We start from the raw sequence: 20,147 nt of genomic DNA, 5'->3' as shown, positions 1-20,147 counted from the left end.
CTACTCTTATGCAGCTAACATTCTACTGGGAAAAAATAAACTGTAAAAAAGTAATGATATTTTAAATAGTGATGAATGCTCTGAAGAAAAATAAAGCAGATTAAATGGGATAGAAGAGAAAATAGGAAGGTATTTTATATAGTACAATCAACCCTTGAACAATGCAGGGATTAGGGATGCCAAACCCCCTGCACAATCAAAAATCCACATAAAACTTTTGACTCCTTCCAGACAATAGCCAGCTGTTGACTTGGAAATCTTACCAATAACAGAGTCGATTAACATGTATTTTTTATGTTATATGCATCATATACTGCATTCTTACAATAAAGTAAGTTAGAGAAAAAAATGTTACTAAGAAAATCATAAGGAAGAGAATATGCATTTATAGTACTCCACTGTAAAAAAATTCACGTATAAGTGTACCCACGGAGTTCAAACCCATATTGTTCAAGGGCTAATATCCGTGACAGTTGCCTAGAGAGCTGGAAGAACTGAGAGAACCATTTGTGTGGAAGTCTGGGAGAAGAAAATTTCAAGCAGAGGTGATAGTACAAAGGCCCTAATGACATTCAAAGAATAGCAGGTCAGTCAGTGTTGAGAGAGTGGAGTAAGCTATGGGGTAGTTGATGGTAGGAGATGAGTGTGTCCAGAGAGGTCACATCAAATCAAATAATGGAGATGCTGTTTACTGATATTCTGGGGGTATAGAGGAGGAGTGTGTTGGTGGTGGGGCAGGGAGGTTCTCTTCTTACACATAACAAGTTTGAGTTGGCTGATGAATATCCATGTGCAACTATAAGGTCAGAGTCAGGTGTACAAGTTTAAGGGAGGAGTTAGGGCTAGAGATAATATATTTTTGATCATCAGCATAATGGTATTATTTAAAACATAAGGATCACCTGAATTATAAGTACAGATGAAGAACCCTGGAAGCCTCCCAAGATTTAGATTGGAAAAATGAGGACTCAGCAAAGGAAATATTACAGTGGGAGTTTTCCACAGTCAGGTAATGAAACTTTCAAGGAAGAGTGATCACGGGGCGCCTGGGTGGCTCAGTCATTAAGCGTCTGCCTTCAGCTCAGGTCATTAGGCCAGGGTCCTGGGATCGAGCCCCACATCAGCCTTCCTGCTCGGCTAGCCTGCTTCCCCCTCTCCTTCTGCCTGCTGCTCCCCCTGCTGTGCTCCCTCTTTCTCTCTCTCTGTCAAATAAGTAAATAAAATCTTAAAAAAAAAAAGTGATCCCCCATGTCATATGCTGCTAGTAAGTTGAATTAGGTGAGAACCTTGACATGGGCACTGGATATGGGCAGTTGTAGAGGATTGGCAACCTTGCCAAGAGTGGTTTCAGTATAGCGGTGGACCAAAAACTGATTGGATTTGAGAGAATGTGGAGAAAAATATGAGACAGCAAATACAGAAAATGCATTTGAGGAATTTTGTTGTAAAGGGCAGGGTTGTGGTGCTGCAGAGAAATCTGACAGCTAGAGGGGGATGTAAGACCAAATTTTGCTTTGTTTTTGGAAATGAGGTCCATGACAGTATGTTTGTATGCTGGTGCAGTGACCTAATAGAAAAATGGTAGGAGAGCAAGAAGTTACTCTAGCAATACCCTTAATCAGGCAGGAGGGAATTGATCTGGTTCTGGAGTGGAGCAGGAACAGTTTATCCATTTTAACAGGAGAGAAGGGGATGCATTTGCTTACAGGTGCAGGTAAGTTGGTACCTGTGGTGGTGAGATTCTAGAAATTCCTCTGATACTTGTTTCTTAAGACATGTAAAGCAGAGTCACTGATTGAGAGTGATGGGGGAGAGGTGTTAGAGGTTTGAAGAAAGAACAGATGAAAGTCATCTTATTAGAAGAGTGTGAGAATGAATTAACTAGGGAAATAGGGTAGGTTTGGTATGGTAGGCCTTATGATTGAGATTTTTGGTCATAAATTAAAGGTGAAACCAGTCAGCGAAGTCATGTATGCTCCAGTCAGGTTCAGGTGTTCAGCATTAAGTCTGGAATAGTGATGAGAATTGTATTTAACCAGTGTTGGAATTTTTCAAGGATTGTTTGTTCCATATTGGGGTCAGGGATAGCACAAGAGAGAAAGTGGGTAAATGTACAAAGTTGTTTTAGTAAGGTAAGGAATTTACACCTAGTAAAAGAGAGAAGGAGGAGTGAAAAAGTAGCATTGGTAACTGGATTGGAAAGTCTGGTGCAGTCCGTTCTTTTTGGATTCAGGATAACCAAGGGAGTAACTCAAGTAGTAGAAGGTAGGATCATTGAAGGGGGAGGTGAAGTCAAGGAACTGAGATACCATGTAGTAAGAGTGTCATCTGTGTGAAAATTACAGTCACCAAAATATGAAAATCATGGTGGTTCGCGGACTCTTTCTACAACTACTAACACCTTTAAGATACAATGGGGAAAATGACTAGTAGCTCTGTTGATGACAGAAACATAAGTGTTATAATCTAGTGCTCTCCGTCCAGTATGGTAGCCACTAGCCACATGTGGGTATTTAGATCATTAAAATTAAATTTAAAATTTAGTTCCTCATTCATACTAGTCATGTTGCCAGTACTCAGTAGTCATGTGGCTGGTGGCCATTGTATTGGGCAGCACAGAGATCGTTTTCATCACAAAATTTGATCAGACAGCACTGATCTAGTGCTTGAACTTAGTAGAAGCTGGAGGATGTTGGGAAAAAATTATGAAGAGCAAGGAGCCAGGATTGCACCCAAATCAAATCTAGGCTCATGTTACAAAAGAAGGAAGAGTGCTTAAAGAAGAGGTTAAGAATGGAGCTTTTGCATAGGATGGACCATGAGACCCAGAAGTACAGTTGGAAATGTGTAAATGGCCTAAACATCCATCAGCAGATGAATGGATATACACAATGCATACACGTAGAATGGGATATTATTTAGCATTAAAAAGGAATGGAATTGTGACACGTCACACCATGGATGAATCTTAAAGATGTTACACTAAGAGAAATTAGCCAGACATAAAAGGACAGATACTGTCTGATTTTGTATATACCAGGTACCAAGAATAGTCAGATTCATAGAGACAGAATGTAGAAGATGGTTGCTAGGGGCCCAAAGGAGGAAGGAATGGGAGTTACTGTCCAGTGGGTGTGGAATTTCAGTTTGGGAAGATAAAAAGAGTTCTGACCATGCATGGTTGGTGGTGATGGTTGGTTGATAAGATGAATGTACTTAATGCCATTAAAGTGTACGCTTGAAAATGGTTAAAATGGTGAATGTTATGTATATTTTACCACAATTTAAAAAAAAGTTTATTACAATGACTGAATATACAAACAGTACACAAAACCAGTTGTACTTGAAACAATTTGAAAATATCACTTGAAAGAACACCTTTTACAGTATCAATAAAAGAAACACAATAGCAAACAATATATGGGATAATATATGCAAGACGTTTTTTCAAATAGCGATCTCAGAATAATTCGCCTTTGGTTTAAGTCTGACCAAGTATAGTCCATGGAACATTGCTCAGTCATCCCCAGAGTGGTCCGTCCAGAGTAGACCATGACAGGTGATCTAGCTGATTAGCTTCTTCCTTACAGGTTTGTTTTTCCAAGGCTGAGGGCTGGGTTCTTTTTCTTTGCCATGTATTTATAATATCCGCCCTTAAATATATGTAAGACGTATATGCAGAAAACTATAAAACTTCACCAGAAGTCATTAAAGAAGAACTAAGGAGATGGAACAATTTCCCTTAGTCATGGATAGGAAATCTTAAAGATGCCAGTTTTCCCCAAATGTATGTAGAGATATATGCACCCTGAATCAAAGTCCCCTTCTGAGACAAGATTGCTTATAAAATTTACATGGAAATGTAAAGGGTCAGGATAGCCAACTTATTTCTGAAGGAGAAAATGGGGTTGAAGACTTTGACAGAGCCCTAATAGATATCAAGATATATTGTATTATTTCGGTAATGTACATTTAGTGCAGGTGTAGACCTGTCAACCAGTGGAACAGAAGAAAGAACCCCAAAATAGATAATTGCTTTTATAGAACTCTGATATATGATAGTGGTGGCATTATAAATCAGTGGAGAAATGAGGGTCTGTTTATTAATTGGAGCCAGGAAATTGATTATCAGTTTGGGGAAAAAATTAAAGTCTTTGTTAAATGAATTAAAGATTTACAAGTGGAATGAAAAACGTGGAAGCTTTCATAAGAGAAAAATAGCTTAATATCTCCCTGGCTTGGTATGAATAGATTCTAACTTGGAATCTGTAAAGGTATTTCAGATAAGATACAAAAACCTCAAACAGTGAAAGAAAAGATGAAAAATTTTTACCACATTAAAGGAAGAATTTCTGTTCATCAAAGGATATTTTAAAGAAAACTGAAAAGAAGCCCCAGAATGAGGGAAAATAATGTGAAGCAGTTGTAACTGATCAAGAATTTATATCTGGAATATATATATATAAAGAAATCTCTTAAAAAGCAAAAGGAAAAAAAAGAAAAATAGAAAATGATAGTACTTCAGAGAAGAAGATATATATAGGGAAGCGGTGAAAATAAGTGAACTACAGCCACACGTAACATTATTGGTGGAACTTCAGTGTCAGAACATTGAATGAATAAATCCAAAGATTAAAAATAGCATGATACTGTTCAGTCAAAAATAAAATAAAATTTAAGAGAATGGTAGGCAAAATTTAGGAAGGAGATTATTGGATACTTATAGTTAAGGGGAGTGCCTGGGTGGCTCAGTTGGGTGAGCATCTGCCTTTGGCTCAGCTTGTGATCTCGAGGTCCTGATTGAGCCCCACATGGGTTTCTCCCTACCCCTGCTTGTGCTCTCTCTCAATAAAAAAAATCTTAAAAAAAAAAAAAGGTCAAGGGATTTAGATATGGAAGGAGCACATATGTAGATGTGTTATTGGTGTATGGTTCTTAGGAAAATTGATGCGTATGTGTTTGTTAGGAAATTTAAGAATAAATCAATTTAACAGGAAAGCCATATCAGAGAATAATGATAATTGAGTGTCATGAACAAAAGATTATAATTAACCTGCATCCAAGGTTCAAGATAAGTTGTTTATGCAAATGAACACATTTGTATGTATTGTATGGGGATACAAATCAAGGTGATGAGGGGTGATCTGGGTATCTTATATTTTTTATGGTGACTGACATGAATAGAGGTTCATGCAGATTTTCCCCAAGTAGATTCTTTTTTTTTTTTTTTTTTTTTAAGTATAAGTCAAAACCCTACCCCTAAATGTGATGGTATTAGGAGGTGGGATTTTTTTTTTTTTTAATTTATTTATTTGACAGAGAAATCACAAGTAGGCAGAGAGGCAGGCAGAAAGAGAAGGGGAAGCAGGCTCACCACTGAGCAGAGAGCCCGATGTGGGGCTCCATCCCAGGACCCTGGGATCATGACCTGAGCCGAAGGCAGAGGCTTTAACCCACTGAGCCACCCAGGCGCCCCCCCAAAGTAGATTCTTATGGTGACATGGTGTAGAGATCTGGCCCAGAACATGTGGAGTTCCCACATTCATGCATGAGTGAACATGTGAAGAGCTTTGCCCCTGGTTGTCATGCTCTTCGCCAGAGGAAGAGTATAGTACCTAAAACATGCAGTTGTGAACCACTTTGTTTTCCCCTTTTTTGGTGGGAAGAGTATAGTGAAGTAACATCGTAGGGATAACATTAGGAACATCAGAAAAAGATTTGAAAAGCAGAAAAAAAATCAGGACTTCGTAGATACAGCTTTGGGGGCATTGGACAAGTTTCTGGGATATCATCGGAAATACCTTACTTTAACATCTAATTAATTCTTTTGTCCATGCTTTTCCTATAAATAGTCTTCCTGAAAGAAGGCTCTGTGGTCCCACACCAGATTGAATCCTTTTAATCTGGCTATCCATTATTATGAAAATTCCAAATATGAGTTATTTTTATATGTACTTTTTAAAGATTTTATTGATTTGAGAAAAAAGATTTTATTTATTAGCGAGAGCAAGAGAGAGCATGAGCAGGGGGGAAGGGCAGAGGGGGAAGGAAAAGCAGGCTCCCCACTGAGCAGGGAGCTGGATGTAGGGCTTCATTCCTGGACCTTATGACCTGAGCCGAAGGCAGATGCTAACCAACTGAGCCACCTAGGTGCCCCCTTTTTATACATACTAGACCATGTAGTTCTTCACCAGAGTTCTGTGTTTCAGATGTGGCAAAATCAGTGGTGTTTCTCCTGATACTGTACCAAAGTTTTGGAGTGCTTGATTTAAGAAAAAAGGAACAGGTTTACTGTTACCCTGCCACATCACATCACCGTATTTTCCATATCCAAATACTCTGTTAGGTGAGAGAAAAGGGATGGTTGGACTCCAGGTAACAGCAGAGATTTGTGCCTGATCTTGAAAATGCTAATAAAGTATGTTGAAGCTGGGCCAAGCAAAAGATTATGCAACTGCTGTTTTAGACCATGGGCTATCTATCTAAAATATGAAAACAAAAGACTCCTTAAAATATTTTGTTTTGAAGAAGGAGGAATACTGCTCAGATATATTTCTGGTAGAGATTATCTGAAAATAATCTGCATCTTGGAGCCCATGAAAAAATAAATTCCAATGTGAATCCCAGTTGTACTCTTTGTAATACTCTATATAAAGAGTAGTGCATTTGGCATCAGAATTGCCTTTATCTCCAGAACCAGACTGAGACACTGAAAAACAGGATGTCTTTGTGGGTGGATGACTGAGAGAGTATTAGTGTGTTCTACTTCTTGCTAATCCTGTGATCAACTTTGAATCTCTGTCTCCTTATCTCTAAATTAATCTTCAGATTTTCTGTTACCCTCATAGAATTAGATGAGCATTTTATAGGTGGACATATTTTGTAACCTAAAAAATAACATTTTATGACATAAAGTGGAGTTTATTACATCACAATGAAATAGAAACTTCATACATTTAAAGAAAAAAATACTTTTTTCCAGAGTCTTTGAAATACTTAAAAACATACTTTCTGAATTTTTTCATTAATATTCTTAAAATACCCTTTCTTAACTCAAGGATAATTAACATACAGTGTTAACATTAAATATGTTTCAGATGTACAATATAATGACTCCACAGTTCTGTACATTCCTCAGTGCTCATCAAGATAACTGTTCTCTTAATTCTTTCTATTTCACCCATCTATTTCCCCTCTAGCAACCTCTAGTTTGTTCTCTATATTGAAGAGTCTGGTTTTGGTTTTTTAGGGTTTTTGTTTGTTTGTTTTGGTCTCTATTTTCCTTTATTTGTTTAGTTTCTTAAATTCCACACGTGAGTGAAATCATATGATACTTTGTCTTTCTCTTATTTATTTCACTTAGCATTATACTCTCTGGGTCCATCCATGTTGTTGCAGATGGTAAGAACTCATATATGTATGTATGTATGTATGTATGTGTGTGTGTGTGTGTGTGTGTATATACATATATATATATATATACACACACACACACACACACCACATCTTCTTTATCCATTCATCTGTCGAGGAACTTTGGGTTGCTTCCATATTCAACTACTGTAAATAATGCTGCAATAAACATGTTTAAGGAGTGCATATATCTATTCAAATTATTTTTTTCATTTTCATTGGTTTAATGCCCAGTAGTGGAATTACTGGATCATATGATAATTTGATTGTTAATATTTTGAGGAACTTTCATACCATGTTCCACAGTGGCTGCACCAATTTACATTCCCACCAATAGTGCATGAGGATTCCTTTTTCTCCACAATCTTGCCAACACAAAATACCAATAGCATCTTTAACAGAACTAGAACTAATAGTCCTTAAATTTGTATAGAACCACAAAAGACCCCAAATAGTCAAAGCATTCTTGAAAAAGAAGAACAAAGCTGGAGGCATCACTATCCCAGATTTCAAGATATATTACAAAGCTGTAGTAATCAAAACAGTATGTTACTGGCACAAAAATAGGCAGATAGATAATGGAACAGAAGAGTCCAGAAATAAGCCTGTGCTTGTGTGGTTAATCTATGACAAAGGAGGCAAGAATGTACAGTGGGGAAAAAGATAATCTCTTCAACAACTGGTATTGGGAAAACTGGACAGCTACATGCAAAAGAATGAAATTGTACCACTTTCTTACACCATACACAAAAATAAACTCAAAATTAATTAAATGTGAGACGTGAAACCATAAAATTCCCAGAAGAAAATATAGGCAGTTATTTCTTTTGCATCAGCTGTAGGAATACTTTTTTAGATATGTCTCCTTGGCAAGGAAAACAAATACAAAATTAAATTTTTTGGACTACACCAAAATAAAAGGTTTCTATACGTCATCAAAATAAAAAGACAGTTTATTGAATGGGAGAATATATTTATAAATTATATATCTAAGGAGTTAATATCCAAAATATATAAAGAACTTACACAACTCAACACCCAGAAAAAGTCAAATTTGAAAATGGGCAGAGGACCTGAATAGACCTTTTTCCAAAGAAGACATGCAGATGACCAACATGAAGAGGTGCTCAACATCACTATTCATCGGGGAAATGCAAATTAAAACCACAGTGAGGTATCACTTTACACCTGTCAGAATGGCTAAAATAAAAAACAGAAGAAATAAGAAGTAGTTAATACTGTTTTGGGTAATTGACCTTACTTCTCTTTTATTCCCCTAGATTGTCTCCATTTTCCTCAAAGGACACTCACTGCAAATCTACCCCCATAAGCTTCCTAAAACTGTGCAGTTGATTGTTCATCAACTGTGTGAGGTAGCACTGATCAGCAGGATCAAAGAAAAAGTATCTTGTTAAAAATCCAAAAGTGTGAATCACAGTTTTATGGTTATTGTTAGGACTAGTGAAGAAAGATTGTTACTGAAACCACAAAATTCAGTATTTATCTCTTAATGATTATGCAAGAATGATCTTTATCTTTGAAGAGGCAGGGGACAGTGTATTAAAGTATTTGGACATTTGAGCTGGATATGAATATGTAATTATTTTAACTTAGGAAAGTGATCAACAAAATCGTTCAACCATTTAAAATAGTGAAGGGTGCCTGGGTGACTCAGTTGGTTAAGCGTCTGCCTGCAGCTCCAGTTATGATCCTGGGGTCCTGGGATCGAGCCCTGCATGGCATCAGGCTCCTTGCTCAGCAGGGGGCCTGCTTCTCCCTCTGCCTGCTGCTCCCCCTGCTTGTGCTCTCCTCTCTCTCTGTCAAATAAATAAATAAAATCTTAAAAAATTAAAGAATAAAATAGTGAAGATGAGAAATAATGTATTATAATTTACTACTTAGTTAATGATTTTGTGTACATACAAAGGATATTACAATTTTTAAATAGTGGATTTGGTCCCCCTCCCTTTTTTTTAAGATTTACTTACTTATTTTTAGAGATGGAGAGCACGAGTGGGAAGAGCACAAGGGTAGGAAGAGAAAAATCTCCAGCAGACTGCGCTGAGCACAGAGCCCAATGCAGGGCTTGATCTCATGGTGGTGAGATCACGATCTGAGCTAAAATCTAAGAGCTGGTCGCTTGACTGACTACACCACCCAGGCACCTCTTGGTTTATAATAGACATGTCTGATTTTGTTTTATTTATACACTACCAGAGTATAATTGAAGATGGTATAACTCTGAAATAAAAATTTATAGTAAATACAGCTTCAGTTATTTAATATAATAAAATGGAATTTGGGAATAACTTAGACTTTTCTGTTTGTTTTTTTTTTTAGTTACTAAGTCGGAAGGACAAAACTACCTTTGAAAAATTAGAATATGTAATGAGTAAAGAAGATAATTACAAAAGACTAAGAGACTATATAAGTAGCTTAAAGATGACGCCTTGCATTCCCTATTTAGGTGAGTAATATCACTGTGTGTTCATTATGCCCAGTTGTTCTGTCTTGATTAATCAGTAATTTATATAAAATCCAAGGTACTTTAAAAATGTGTGTATATCCTTTGAAGAAATTACTGCAAGACTGTTAAGTTAAAAAAAATTGACTTAAAGAAATATGTTACCTTGTTACCTGGGATGTATTTTCATATTAAATTAGCTTTTGAACTTAAGGGTTTTCGTAGTATCATTTTTTCGTAAAGATGGACCGTGGGGAAAAAAAATAAAGATGGACCATGGAAAACTAATACATTTTAGCTCTTTTCGTAATGCTTTTAAAGAATGAAAGTGTGCAATGAAGTTTAATGCCACAAAACATTTAACATTAACTAAAGAAATTTATCAAAAGATTTATTGAATTTATTTTCAATATCATGAATATATATAGTTATTATATGTATATAGTTGGCAGATCTCTTAGGGTAAATTGTGAAAAGCAGTCTTAGTTAATGTCGGTATTGTTGTTTTCCTGGGGAATAAGTTATTTAGCTATGAAAATTTAACTAGGTGCTGAGACAACCAGTATGTATTTTATATATCATTTCACTAGGAATTTATCTCTTTATGTATATTTTACAGTGTTTATCAATTCCAGGAAGTATTTAACCAATAATATTACAAGATTATTTTCAACAAAAAAGGAATAATGCTTTGCTTTCTGTTTCGATGAAAAGAAGTCTCAAACTGCCCATTTTAAAAAGTATATGTAAATTTAAATACAGAAAATACTCTATGTGATAAGATGCTTAGCATATATTAAGACAAATTGGTTTGATCCTGTGCAGAGAGTAATCAAATGATAGAGTTGTTTCTTTCTAGTAACCTTTTTGTCCTCTGTCTCCATTGTCTTCATGTAATAACATTACATTGTCTTCATGTGAGTAACATTGGGTTTCACAGTCATTATTTTTGAAAGTAATTGAAAATCCATTATTTATTTAAATGTCTCAGTGTTATCTTTGAACTCTTTATGATGCCCACGACTAGAAAACAAAGTAGAGAAAGAGGCAATTGATAATACTCTCATTCAGCTGTAGTAGAGCATCAGTCTTAGTTTTTCAGAGAAAAGTACAACTCACTAGAACCATGTAGGACATTATAGGATTCCAGTGAAAATGGGCAGTGTTGTGCATTCTTATTGAAGGCAGAATATCCCAAGCATAGCATGGATAATGGCCACTACATACCAGAATACTATGCTGTTTCTTTGATCAACAGTGCAGCGCTATAGGACACATGACTCTATCAGAGAGCTCTAAGCTAGACGTTAGGAGAGACTTTCCGCATGTGCTTCGCTCTTCACCATGGCCTTGGTTGTGCCCGTTCTTGAAAATGTCATTGACAGTAAGGAGGAATAGAAGATTTTTTAAAAATCATCAGTATCTTCTTACTCTGTAAAAACATAACTTAAAGAACATTAGACTGAGAATCAGCAGCCCTCAATTCCAAAATGACTCTTCTGTACTACTAACATTTCAAGTTATTGAATTGTCTTCATTGAGCCTTGGTTCTCTTTATCTGGAAATAGCACACGAAGGACCAGAATCATGCTCTTCTTTAGGCTGGATGGGACCGTGGTGATTTCTTCTAATTCACTTACTTTATAATTTAGAAAATTAAGGTCCATAAGGTGGAAGGCGTGGCTTATGGCCGTAAAACCAAGTTCCTAATTGATCTGTATTCTGAAGTCTTGATCTGTAATCTTTCCAACTGTCCCTCTTAAGTTCTCATTACAAAATTGACTGATTCTATTATTTTATTTCTCATTGAAATGTTTTTCTCAAATTCTGCAGTTTGTATCTTTTAGAAAAGGAAATTAAGATTCTTTTTTGTTGAAAATGAGCAAATGAATATAAATCTTGGTGCCATGATGTCTAGGTCAGGATTCTGCCTTACATTTTTCCACAGCAGAGACTTTGGTACAGGATTTAAAGTTGTCTGTGCACGTGCATATATTTTTGCTCTGTCGTGCTCATAGAGAGGAAAGAAAGAGAAGGGAGCAAACCACCAGTGTGACTGGACTTTAGCAGGAACTGGGAAGGTTGTTGTCTTTTAGAGAGTATACTTATTTTCTCCCAGCCTTGGTACCGGCAACAAACACAGTGATTATTCCTGTGAGTTAAAGCTAATGAGGCATATATTGAGGTGCAGAAGTTGATTTGGAGAAAATATCAGAACCATTATCTTGCCTGTATCTTCAGTTTGGTCTCCAGTGATTGACGACTCCTCTTTTCCATTTTCTGTGTTCTCATGCTCCAGACTCTTCTTCTCACCATTACCATGTAATTCTCCTTCGCTTTATACCTAAGCTATTAAGAAGTACCCTATTCCAGGGTGCCTGGGTGGCTCAGTGGGTTAAGCCTCTGCCTTCGGCTCAGGTCATGATCTCGGGGTCCTGGGATCGAGCCCCATGTTGGGCTCTCTGCTCAGTGGGGAGCCTGCTTCCCCCTCTCTGCCTACTTGTGATGTCTCTGTCAAATAAATAAATAAAATCTTCAAAAAAAAAAAAAAGTAGCCTATTCCTTTCTCTTTTTCTTGCTATTTTCTTTTGCTCAGTATGCTCTTCTCTCCCTCTTTAGTCGTAGAGATGTTCCCAGTAGGGCCACCATTGATTTCCTAGTTGAAATGTTTGATAGGTATTTCTCAAGCCTCATATTAATTTTGTAAGGTTGATAGTAGATATTTATTTCTTGAAATTTTCCAGTAGTAGCAACCATTCTCTTGGTTTACCTTCTACATTTTTGGCTTTTGTTATATTGACTCCTGTTTCTCTGTTTTTCTTAAATTTATTCTTCTAAGTCTCAGGCCACTGCTTTTATTTATGCTGTACTCCCTGGAGTGGTCTCATTGAGACTTCTGTAATTCACCCAGTGGCTCCCAAACCTAGCCTAGTAATTCTGGCACATCCAGCTGTCTAGCAATTATCAGTGCCTAGAAGCATCTTACATAATCAAATACCGACTGAATGAGGTCTCTATAGGTAACTAATTCAGTGTGTTTAGGAGTAACTTCGTCTTCCTACCTCCTTCCTCTTTCCTCTAAACCTGTCTTATCTCCTCACTTAGTCTACTAGTGAGGTGGTATGGCATTATATACCACTCCACTGCACTGAAAACCTGGGGGTTTTACTGGAATTCTTCGCTGATTCTCGTGTTGCCTAATGAAATGAGATTGATGTTTCTAAGAGTTATCCAAGAATTAGAAACCAAAAGGGGAAAAAACAACAAGGAACTGAAGTTAAAATAGAGAACATACACTTTAGCATCTACATAATTTTATGTGTTGGTAGTCTTCATGTGATGTTCATCCCTTTGCTAGTTTGTAAATAAACATCTGAGACTGTGAGATAATTGTGGAACATGTGGCAATATAAACTTTTGGTAGATGGGAGAAAGGAAAACTTAATGTTTGTTAGGTAAGTTATTATGACTAAGTTTGTTTCCATCTTGAAAATAATCCTTTTAATGTAGAGAGAGTTTGTGGTACAGCAGACCTTGAGATTAAATGTATTCCGTCTTTCAAACCATACATGCTTTTTCTAAGAAAATATGAAACATTTTCAATTTATACAACTTTTTGACCGCTTGATTTAATATTTAGGCACCTGGTTTGTTTTTTCATTGCTCATCTTTAATACTGAAGTGTTTTAAAGAATGACGACTAAACAACAGCTTATGTCTTGTTAATATTTGCTTTTTTCATATTTCATTCTAATTTAAAATTAATGACTGTGGTTTTTATATTTAAGTAGTCTTGTTTTCAGAATCCTTTCCTACTCTTAGGAAACTAGGCTTAGTGCAGTTGCCCAAATGTCAACATTTACAAGATGCTGTTGGATAGAACAGAACTTGCCCTAAAAGGACACCTGGGTGGCTCAGTCAGTTAAGCCTCTGCCCTTGGCTCAGGCCATGATCCCAGGGTCCTGGGATTGAGCCCCGCATTGGGTTCCCTACTCAGCGGGGAGACCTGATTCTCCCTTTCCCTCTGCCTGCTGCTCCCCCTGCTTGTACACTCGCTTGCTCTCCCTCTCTCAAATAAATACATAAATAAAATCTTAAGGGAAAATAAAAACTTGCCCTAAAGATGTTGGAAAGATGGTACTCATTATGCATACTGGTAGCTCCTATTTAACTATCCCTCCTCAGTATACAGAATTTGCATAATGCCACCCTTTATCTGTTATGTTGCAAAGGTTCTTATGGAAAGAGTATATCAACAGAAACAATCTATAGTTCACAGAGAAAAGGTAAAGGCAAATCATGTTTGTTGATGAGAGGGGATCCAGACTTAATGATGTTGCTTCGAAGCATTATGACCAAAACCAACCATTCTTAGAGAAGCTTTAAAAAGGAGGTGGCAGTTTATATGCTGAGAAAACTCCTATTTTGATACTGCCAAATTTATCTACAATTCAATGTGGATTAAATTATAAGAAGTTAAAATATTTTCTTGGCTTTCAACTCATCATCCCTTGAAAAATTGTCTCTTCTGTTGGTTTGCATTCAAGGTAAAAATTAGTCAGCCTGGACAATATAGTGAAAACTTCTTAGAATAAGGATGCAGTATTTCTGGAGAGGAATAGTTTGGCAAATCTCAAGGAAAAAATTGTTTTATATGAGAATTATTGCTTTAAATCTGAAAATTATTAACAGCACTCATTTGTTCTTGTCATTGGATAACAATCTTAAGGGGCTTATTGAAGAATTTGGTGTGGGAAGTTTTGCTTTGCTGGAGAGAGAAAAATAGAATGTTGTGCAAAAATGAAAATTTTAGTTATATGAAACATAAATATTCTTTCGTGTGCATATCCTAGCCTCATTTCTACTTTATTCGTGTACTTTGAGGAAAAGACAATAGCTTAACAAGCTTAGGATGTTTTCTGGGAAAGAAAGCAAGCAGAAATAAAGCAATAGAAATAATTATTGTGGTTAATTTATTGCTTTTGATCAAGTAGAAGGAAGGAAGGTTCTGTAAAATCTCCTACCTTTCTGTAGTACATCAGTATGTTGTTTAGATGCGTCTAGGTGTGACTCCTCTTACTCTTGTAAGATTCCCTCCCCCCATCACACACCCTTAATTTTTGATTTGTTTGATTTCCATAATAGACCTTTTTTTTTTTTTTGAGAAAAGAAAAGCTGTCCTTAAAATCTTTTGTAATGTAGTGTCCCCTCCATTCTTGATTCTCAAAAGCACCATTTTATTTTCATTGTGTTTCATTCATCTTTATCTCCTTTAGCAGGGTAAGTTCTTATCTCTTGGTTCAAGGCTTTATCTTTAGCATCTAGAACAAAAAGTATGCACTTATTTATTGGTTGAATTAATGATCCCTTCCGGGCCCTTGTCATTGTTCTAGTAACTTTATTTGTTTTAAATACAAAAGATTTATTTATGAGGCAGTTTTGTTTATCAGCTTCCTACCCACCCCAGTTTTCTTTGAGTATATCGACCGGGCAACCAGTCTTTGCTCAGCAGTATGCATGGTGCCACAAAATGAACTTTGTCCCCGCCCTTATGGAATTTAACATCTCTTTAATACCAGAGGCTTAGATTGACATCATTACCTTATGAAAAATCACTTCTCTGTTCTTTGTCGTGGAAGTAGTACATTTCATTGCCAGGCCTTGTTAGCGGTGTCCTCTTTTGCACCTAATGAAATGTTTAAAGAAAGCATCCCTAAACTTAGAATGATCCTCTGATTTTATCTGATCCTCTTATATTTTTCAGTGGTTTTTCACCTGCCTTGATCTCTTAGTACAATACAGTTCTTTATTTTACTTTATTTTTTTAAATTCTTTTTAAGATTTTATTTATTTACTTGTCTCAGAGAGAGAGAGCACAAGCAGGGCGAGTGGCTGTCAGGTGGAGAGGGAGAAGCAGGCTCCCCACTGAGCAAGGAGCCCGATGTGGGACTCCATCCCAGGACTGGGATCATGACCTGAGCTAAGGCAGGCACTTAACCGACTGAGCCATCCAGGCACCGTTCTATTTTAGTTGTAGAAATTTCTACTAACTTGTGTACAAATATTTTCAAAAATACTAGGTTTTTTCACATTTTTATTCAGATAATTTTTACAAAATCCAAAGCTGTTTGCAGCTCTGTGGAAATTAATGAGTTTTCCCCTTCTCCATCTGTAGAGTTTTACTTGCTTAAATGTAGAAAAGACTCTAACACTGGGTCTCAAAAATGTCTAATGGTCAAAAAATGTCACTGGCTTTTGGTATTTTAAGACTTTTTTATTCCCTTTTCCTTTCTTTGATTCCAGTACCATGGAGTACTTTACCTCCTTCTTCTCACTGGATTATATATTGTATTCTGAAACAGCAATAAAGCATGTTCAGTCACTTTCTTTTGAATCCGGAGAATGAGCTCCAACCAAATGGCAGCTAGCCCCAGCTTTTTCTTCAGCCAAAATTACATCTGCATTTTCCATTACCTCACTTCCATGCTTTTTGCCCTCATTCTTTTTTATATATTTAAAATTCCTCTAACATTCTTTAATGGTAATTCTCTGAGGTTTACTCTAGATCACTTGAGAACTTGTGATATAAAAAGGCTGGGGCTAGGGTTACATTAACTTCTTTACCCTGTTCATAATCTTTAAGAGCTTTTATCTTAAAAATAAATAATGTGTAGCAGCTATACAGATCTACATTTTAATTGTAAGCAGAATCCGATTCCCCCAGTTCCAGCAGCTTTGCTGGTGGCATTTCTGGTTGTTGGTGTTTCAGTAATTGCAGCAAAAACATTTTACAATTTTTTTGAGCAAACCTTAATGGGAAAAGAATAATAAAAATCTTAGTAACTGACATTTATTTAGTACTTAATTTTGTGTGCCTGACTCTGTTTTACATAAATTAACAATTTTATTAACAATAAATTAACAATTTTATGAGGTAAGTGATACTATCATTATTCATATTTTACAAGCGAAGAAACAGAGAAGGGAGGTTAAACTGACTTGCTATAAAGATACACATTATAACTTTCATTTATAGTTCAAAGAAAGTATTAGGGCATAATATTAGTATTTTGGGAATTTGTATTGAAATTAAAGTTTTGAGTTTGTCAGTCTTCCTATAATCATCTATAAAATTACAACTTAATAACTATTAACCCCACTGATAAAATTAAGTGAACTTATTTTTAAATGGCTTTAGGGGATGAGGGGGAAGGGACTTGGCATTGTAAGTACCATCATTCTTTTCTAACTTGGTTATCTTTCACAGACACTAAAAAGACTAAAATTTTGTTAAGCTATAATTTTAACTTACTATTAAGTATATAAAAATCATTAGTACAGGTTTATAAGTAATTTTGAACATTTTCATAAATTCAGAAGTTTTTATACACTTACTATATTATTACCAGTAGGAGTCCTAAGAAATAAAACACTAGAAGAATTGGCACTCTCAGGGCACTTGGGTGACTCAGTCGGTTAAGCGTCTGCTTTCAGCTCAGGTCATAATCCCAGGATCCTGGGATGGAGCCCGATATCAGGTTCCCCACCCAGAGGGGAGTTTGTTTCTCCCTCCCCCTGCTCATCCTTGCGCTTGCTTGCTGGCTGTCTCTGAAATAAATAAATAAAATTTTAAAAAAGAAAAAAAGTATTAGCACTCTTATGTCATGACTCATAGAGTCAGGTGAGCACTAGACTGAAAATTTGCTTGTTATTCTCTACCAGGCTTGGAGACTTGAGGATAAGTTTATTTGTAGATACCTACTGAATTTTAAGGCATTGTCTAATGTTAGCATTATTCAAAATTGGAACTTTTTAAAGTCTGTGTCAGAGATGTCAAGTTTCCGAGACATTGATGGTATCTCCCATTGAGTACAGAGTAGCATCTAAATCATTCTTAGGATAAGTTTCATTTCATTTGTTAAAAATAACTGAAGGGGTCGGGGGTGGGAGGTTAGGGGAGCTTGGTGGTGGGTATTATGGAGGGCACGTATTGCATGGAGCACCGGGTGTGGTGCATAAACAATGAATTCTGTTACACTGAAAAGTAAATAAATACATAAATAAATAAATAATAGAAATAACTGAATCCTTTTGTAAACCAGCTCCAAGATTACAGTTCAGTCATATTGAAGGTAGAGCAACCATGTCTTTATTCCTAGATAACATGCAAAGTAGCTAGCTGTTGGACACAAGTGACCTATTTAATCTCTCAGAAGATCTTCATTTGGCTGAAATTCCTACCATGAATATCCATCCTCACCTTAGTTTTTCTTTATCTTTTCTTACAGTCTGGTTTCTTCACTAACTGCCCTAATAGCATGACATAGCTCTGTTAGGTTTGCAAATGAAGATCATGGATCAAATAATTTTATGACTGAAAACTTGGGTAGTATTTCTTTTTAACACATTTGTTGATCACACCTGCTCTATGCAAGGCACCATGGTAAGTGTGGCAGAAAGTATATAGATGAATAGTAATAATCTGATAGCCAAAGTCTACAGAGTCTTTACATTTTACCACATATACTACCTCATTTGATTTTTGTGGTAACTATGTAAGCTAGGTACTGTTCATATCCTCATTTTATTTTATTTTATTTATTTTTTTTTAAAGATTTTATTTATTTATTTGACAGAGATCACAAGCAGGCAGAGAGGCAGGCAGAGAGAGAGGAGGAAGCAGGCTCCCTGCCGAGCAGAGAGCCCGATGCGGGGCTCGATCCCAGGACCCTGAGATCATGACCTGAGCCGAAGGCAGCGGCTTAACCCACTGAGCCACCCAGGCGCCCCTCATATCCTCATTTTATAGATAAGAAAGTGGAGTATAAAAAGCATCCAAGGTAGCACGGCTAGGAAATTGATAGAATTAGGCTACAAATCCAAGGAGTACTGACTTTAGAACCTACCCTTAGCTGTCATACAACTCTGGTGCTTATTTTCTGATCTCCAGGAACTGCAGAACAGAGCTATATCATGTCTGCAAAAGAGAACAGAGTGGGCCTAGTGGCATTCAGCCCAGTTTTCTAGTTTGTATGTGGACTTCACATCATTCTAGTTTAAGTAATATAATATTCCTTTTCTGTGAAAATTCTGTAAGGCTTGCCTTTGATCGGGTTTTGGATGTTTAAGTGAAATGCTGTAGGTCTGTCAATAAATGGAATACTCTAGGAAAATTTTACTAAGATTTGATACAACAACTAGATGCCTAATTTGTCCCAGAAATCTTTTTTTAATATTTTTAAAAATTTATTTATTTGAGAGAGAGAGAGAGCACAAGCAGAGAGGAGGGGCAGAGAAAAAGGGAGGAGCAGGCTCATTGATGAGCAGGGAACCCAATTTGGTTCTCTGTGCCAGGATCCTGGGATCATGTCCTAAGCTGAAGGCATACGCTTAATTGACCGAGTCATCTGGGGGCCTCATCCCAGAAATCTTACACCAGATTTTTTGTTTTTGTTCTGAGGGTGGTAGGAGGGACTTCAAAACCATTTGAAGGTGACTGTTAAGCAAAACAAAGAATACAAATACTATAAGGTTTTGATGTTCTCTTAACCTTCTTTCACCAGAATTTTAATTTTAACATGTGACAGAAAAAATACTGGTCATGTTGGTGGGCTTGAGTTGTTTAAATGGTCATCTTCAGTTCTGACTGGGTTTTCTTTTTGCTTAAACAAAAGTCATGAGATTTCTCTAAATTTTTAGTTCACGAATGAATTCTGGAAGGAAATTATTCCAGAAGATTAGTAATAAAGTTGTTACATCCAAAGGTGAATAAATCTCTCTCTCTCTCACACACACACACACACCATAAAATGGAATTAGCGAATTGGACTAGCCAAACCCCTGTGGATTCTGCTCTGAAGCTATTGAATCTCAGTATTGGGAAAATATCTAACAGTTCCTTGAAATTGTATTAGTCCCATCCATCAGTATGCAGTAATGGCTTGTGAAGCTCTCCAAGCTTTCTGACTTTTGAGTAGCAGATTTGGGGGTAGGGTGAGCAAGAAAATTAATAAGCTTATAGTTCTAATTCAGATATGAAAACCTTTAGCTTATTAAATTTTTGTAATAATCAGTATTTTGCTGATAACAACACCACAAATGCGTTTCAGGAAATTTTGATGTTCAGTAAATCATATGAAGATGATACTAAAATAATTTGTCTATTTCTTTTTTTGTAAATTGACTATTTAAATATTGCAAAGATTATTTTTGTTTTAAAATATATATTTTAGGGGCGCCTGGGTGGCTCAGTGGGTTAAGCCGCTGCCTT

At 36.4% G+C, this 20,147-nt stretch overlaps 1 protein-coding gene across 3 annotated transcripts in view; it reads left to right on the top strand.

Moving 5' to 3' along the window:
• Positions 1 to 20,147, top strand: part of RALGPS2 (Ral GEF with PH domain and SH3 binding motif 2) — a 157,004-nt gene that overhangs the window by 71,641 nt on the left and 65,216 nt on the right. For all 3 annotated transcript variants that reach the window (XM_047703964.1, XM_047703963.1, XM_047703961.1), the window contains one exon: positions 9,754 to 9,880. In XM_047703964.1, coding sequence (XP_047559920.1) covers positions 9,754 to 9,880 — 127 coding nt within the window. The remainder of the gene's footprint in view (positions 1 to 9,753; positions 9,881 to 20,147) is intronic.

The sequence above is a fragment of the Lutra lutra genome, chromosome 15, assembly GCF_902655055.1.
Source record: "Lutra lutra chromosome 15, mLutLut1.2, whole genome shotgun sequence".
In the NCBI taxonomy this organism is placed as follows: Eukaryota; Metazoa; Chordata; class Mammalia; order Carnivora; family Mustelidae; genus Lutra; species Lutra lutra.
Note: the sequence above shows the minus strand (reverse complement) of the source record. Positions and strands in the feature narration are given on the sequence as shown.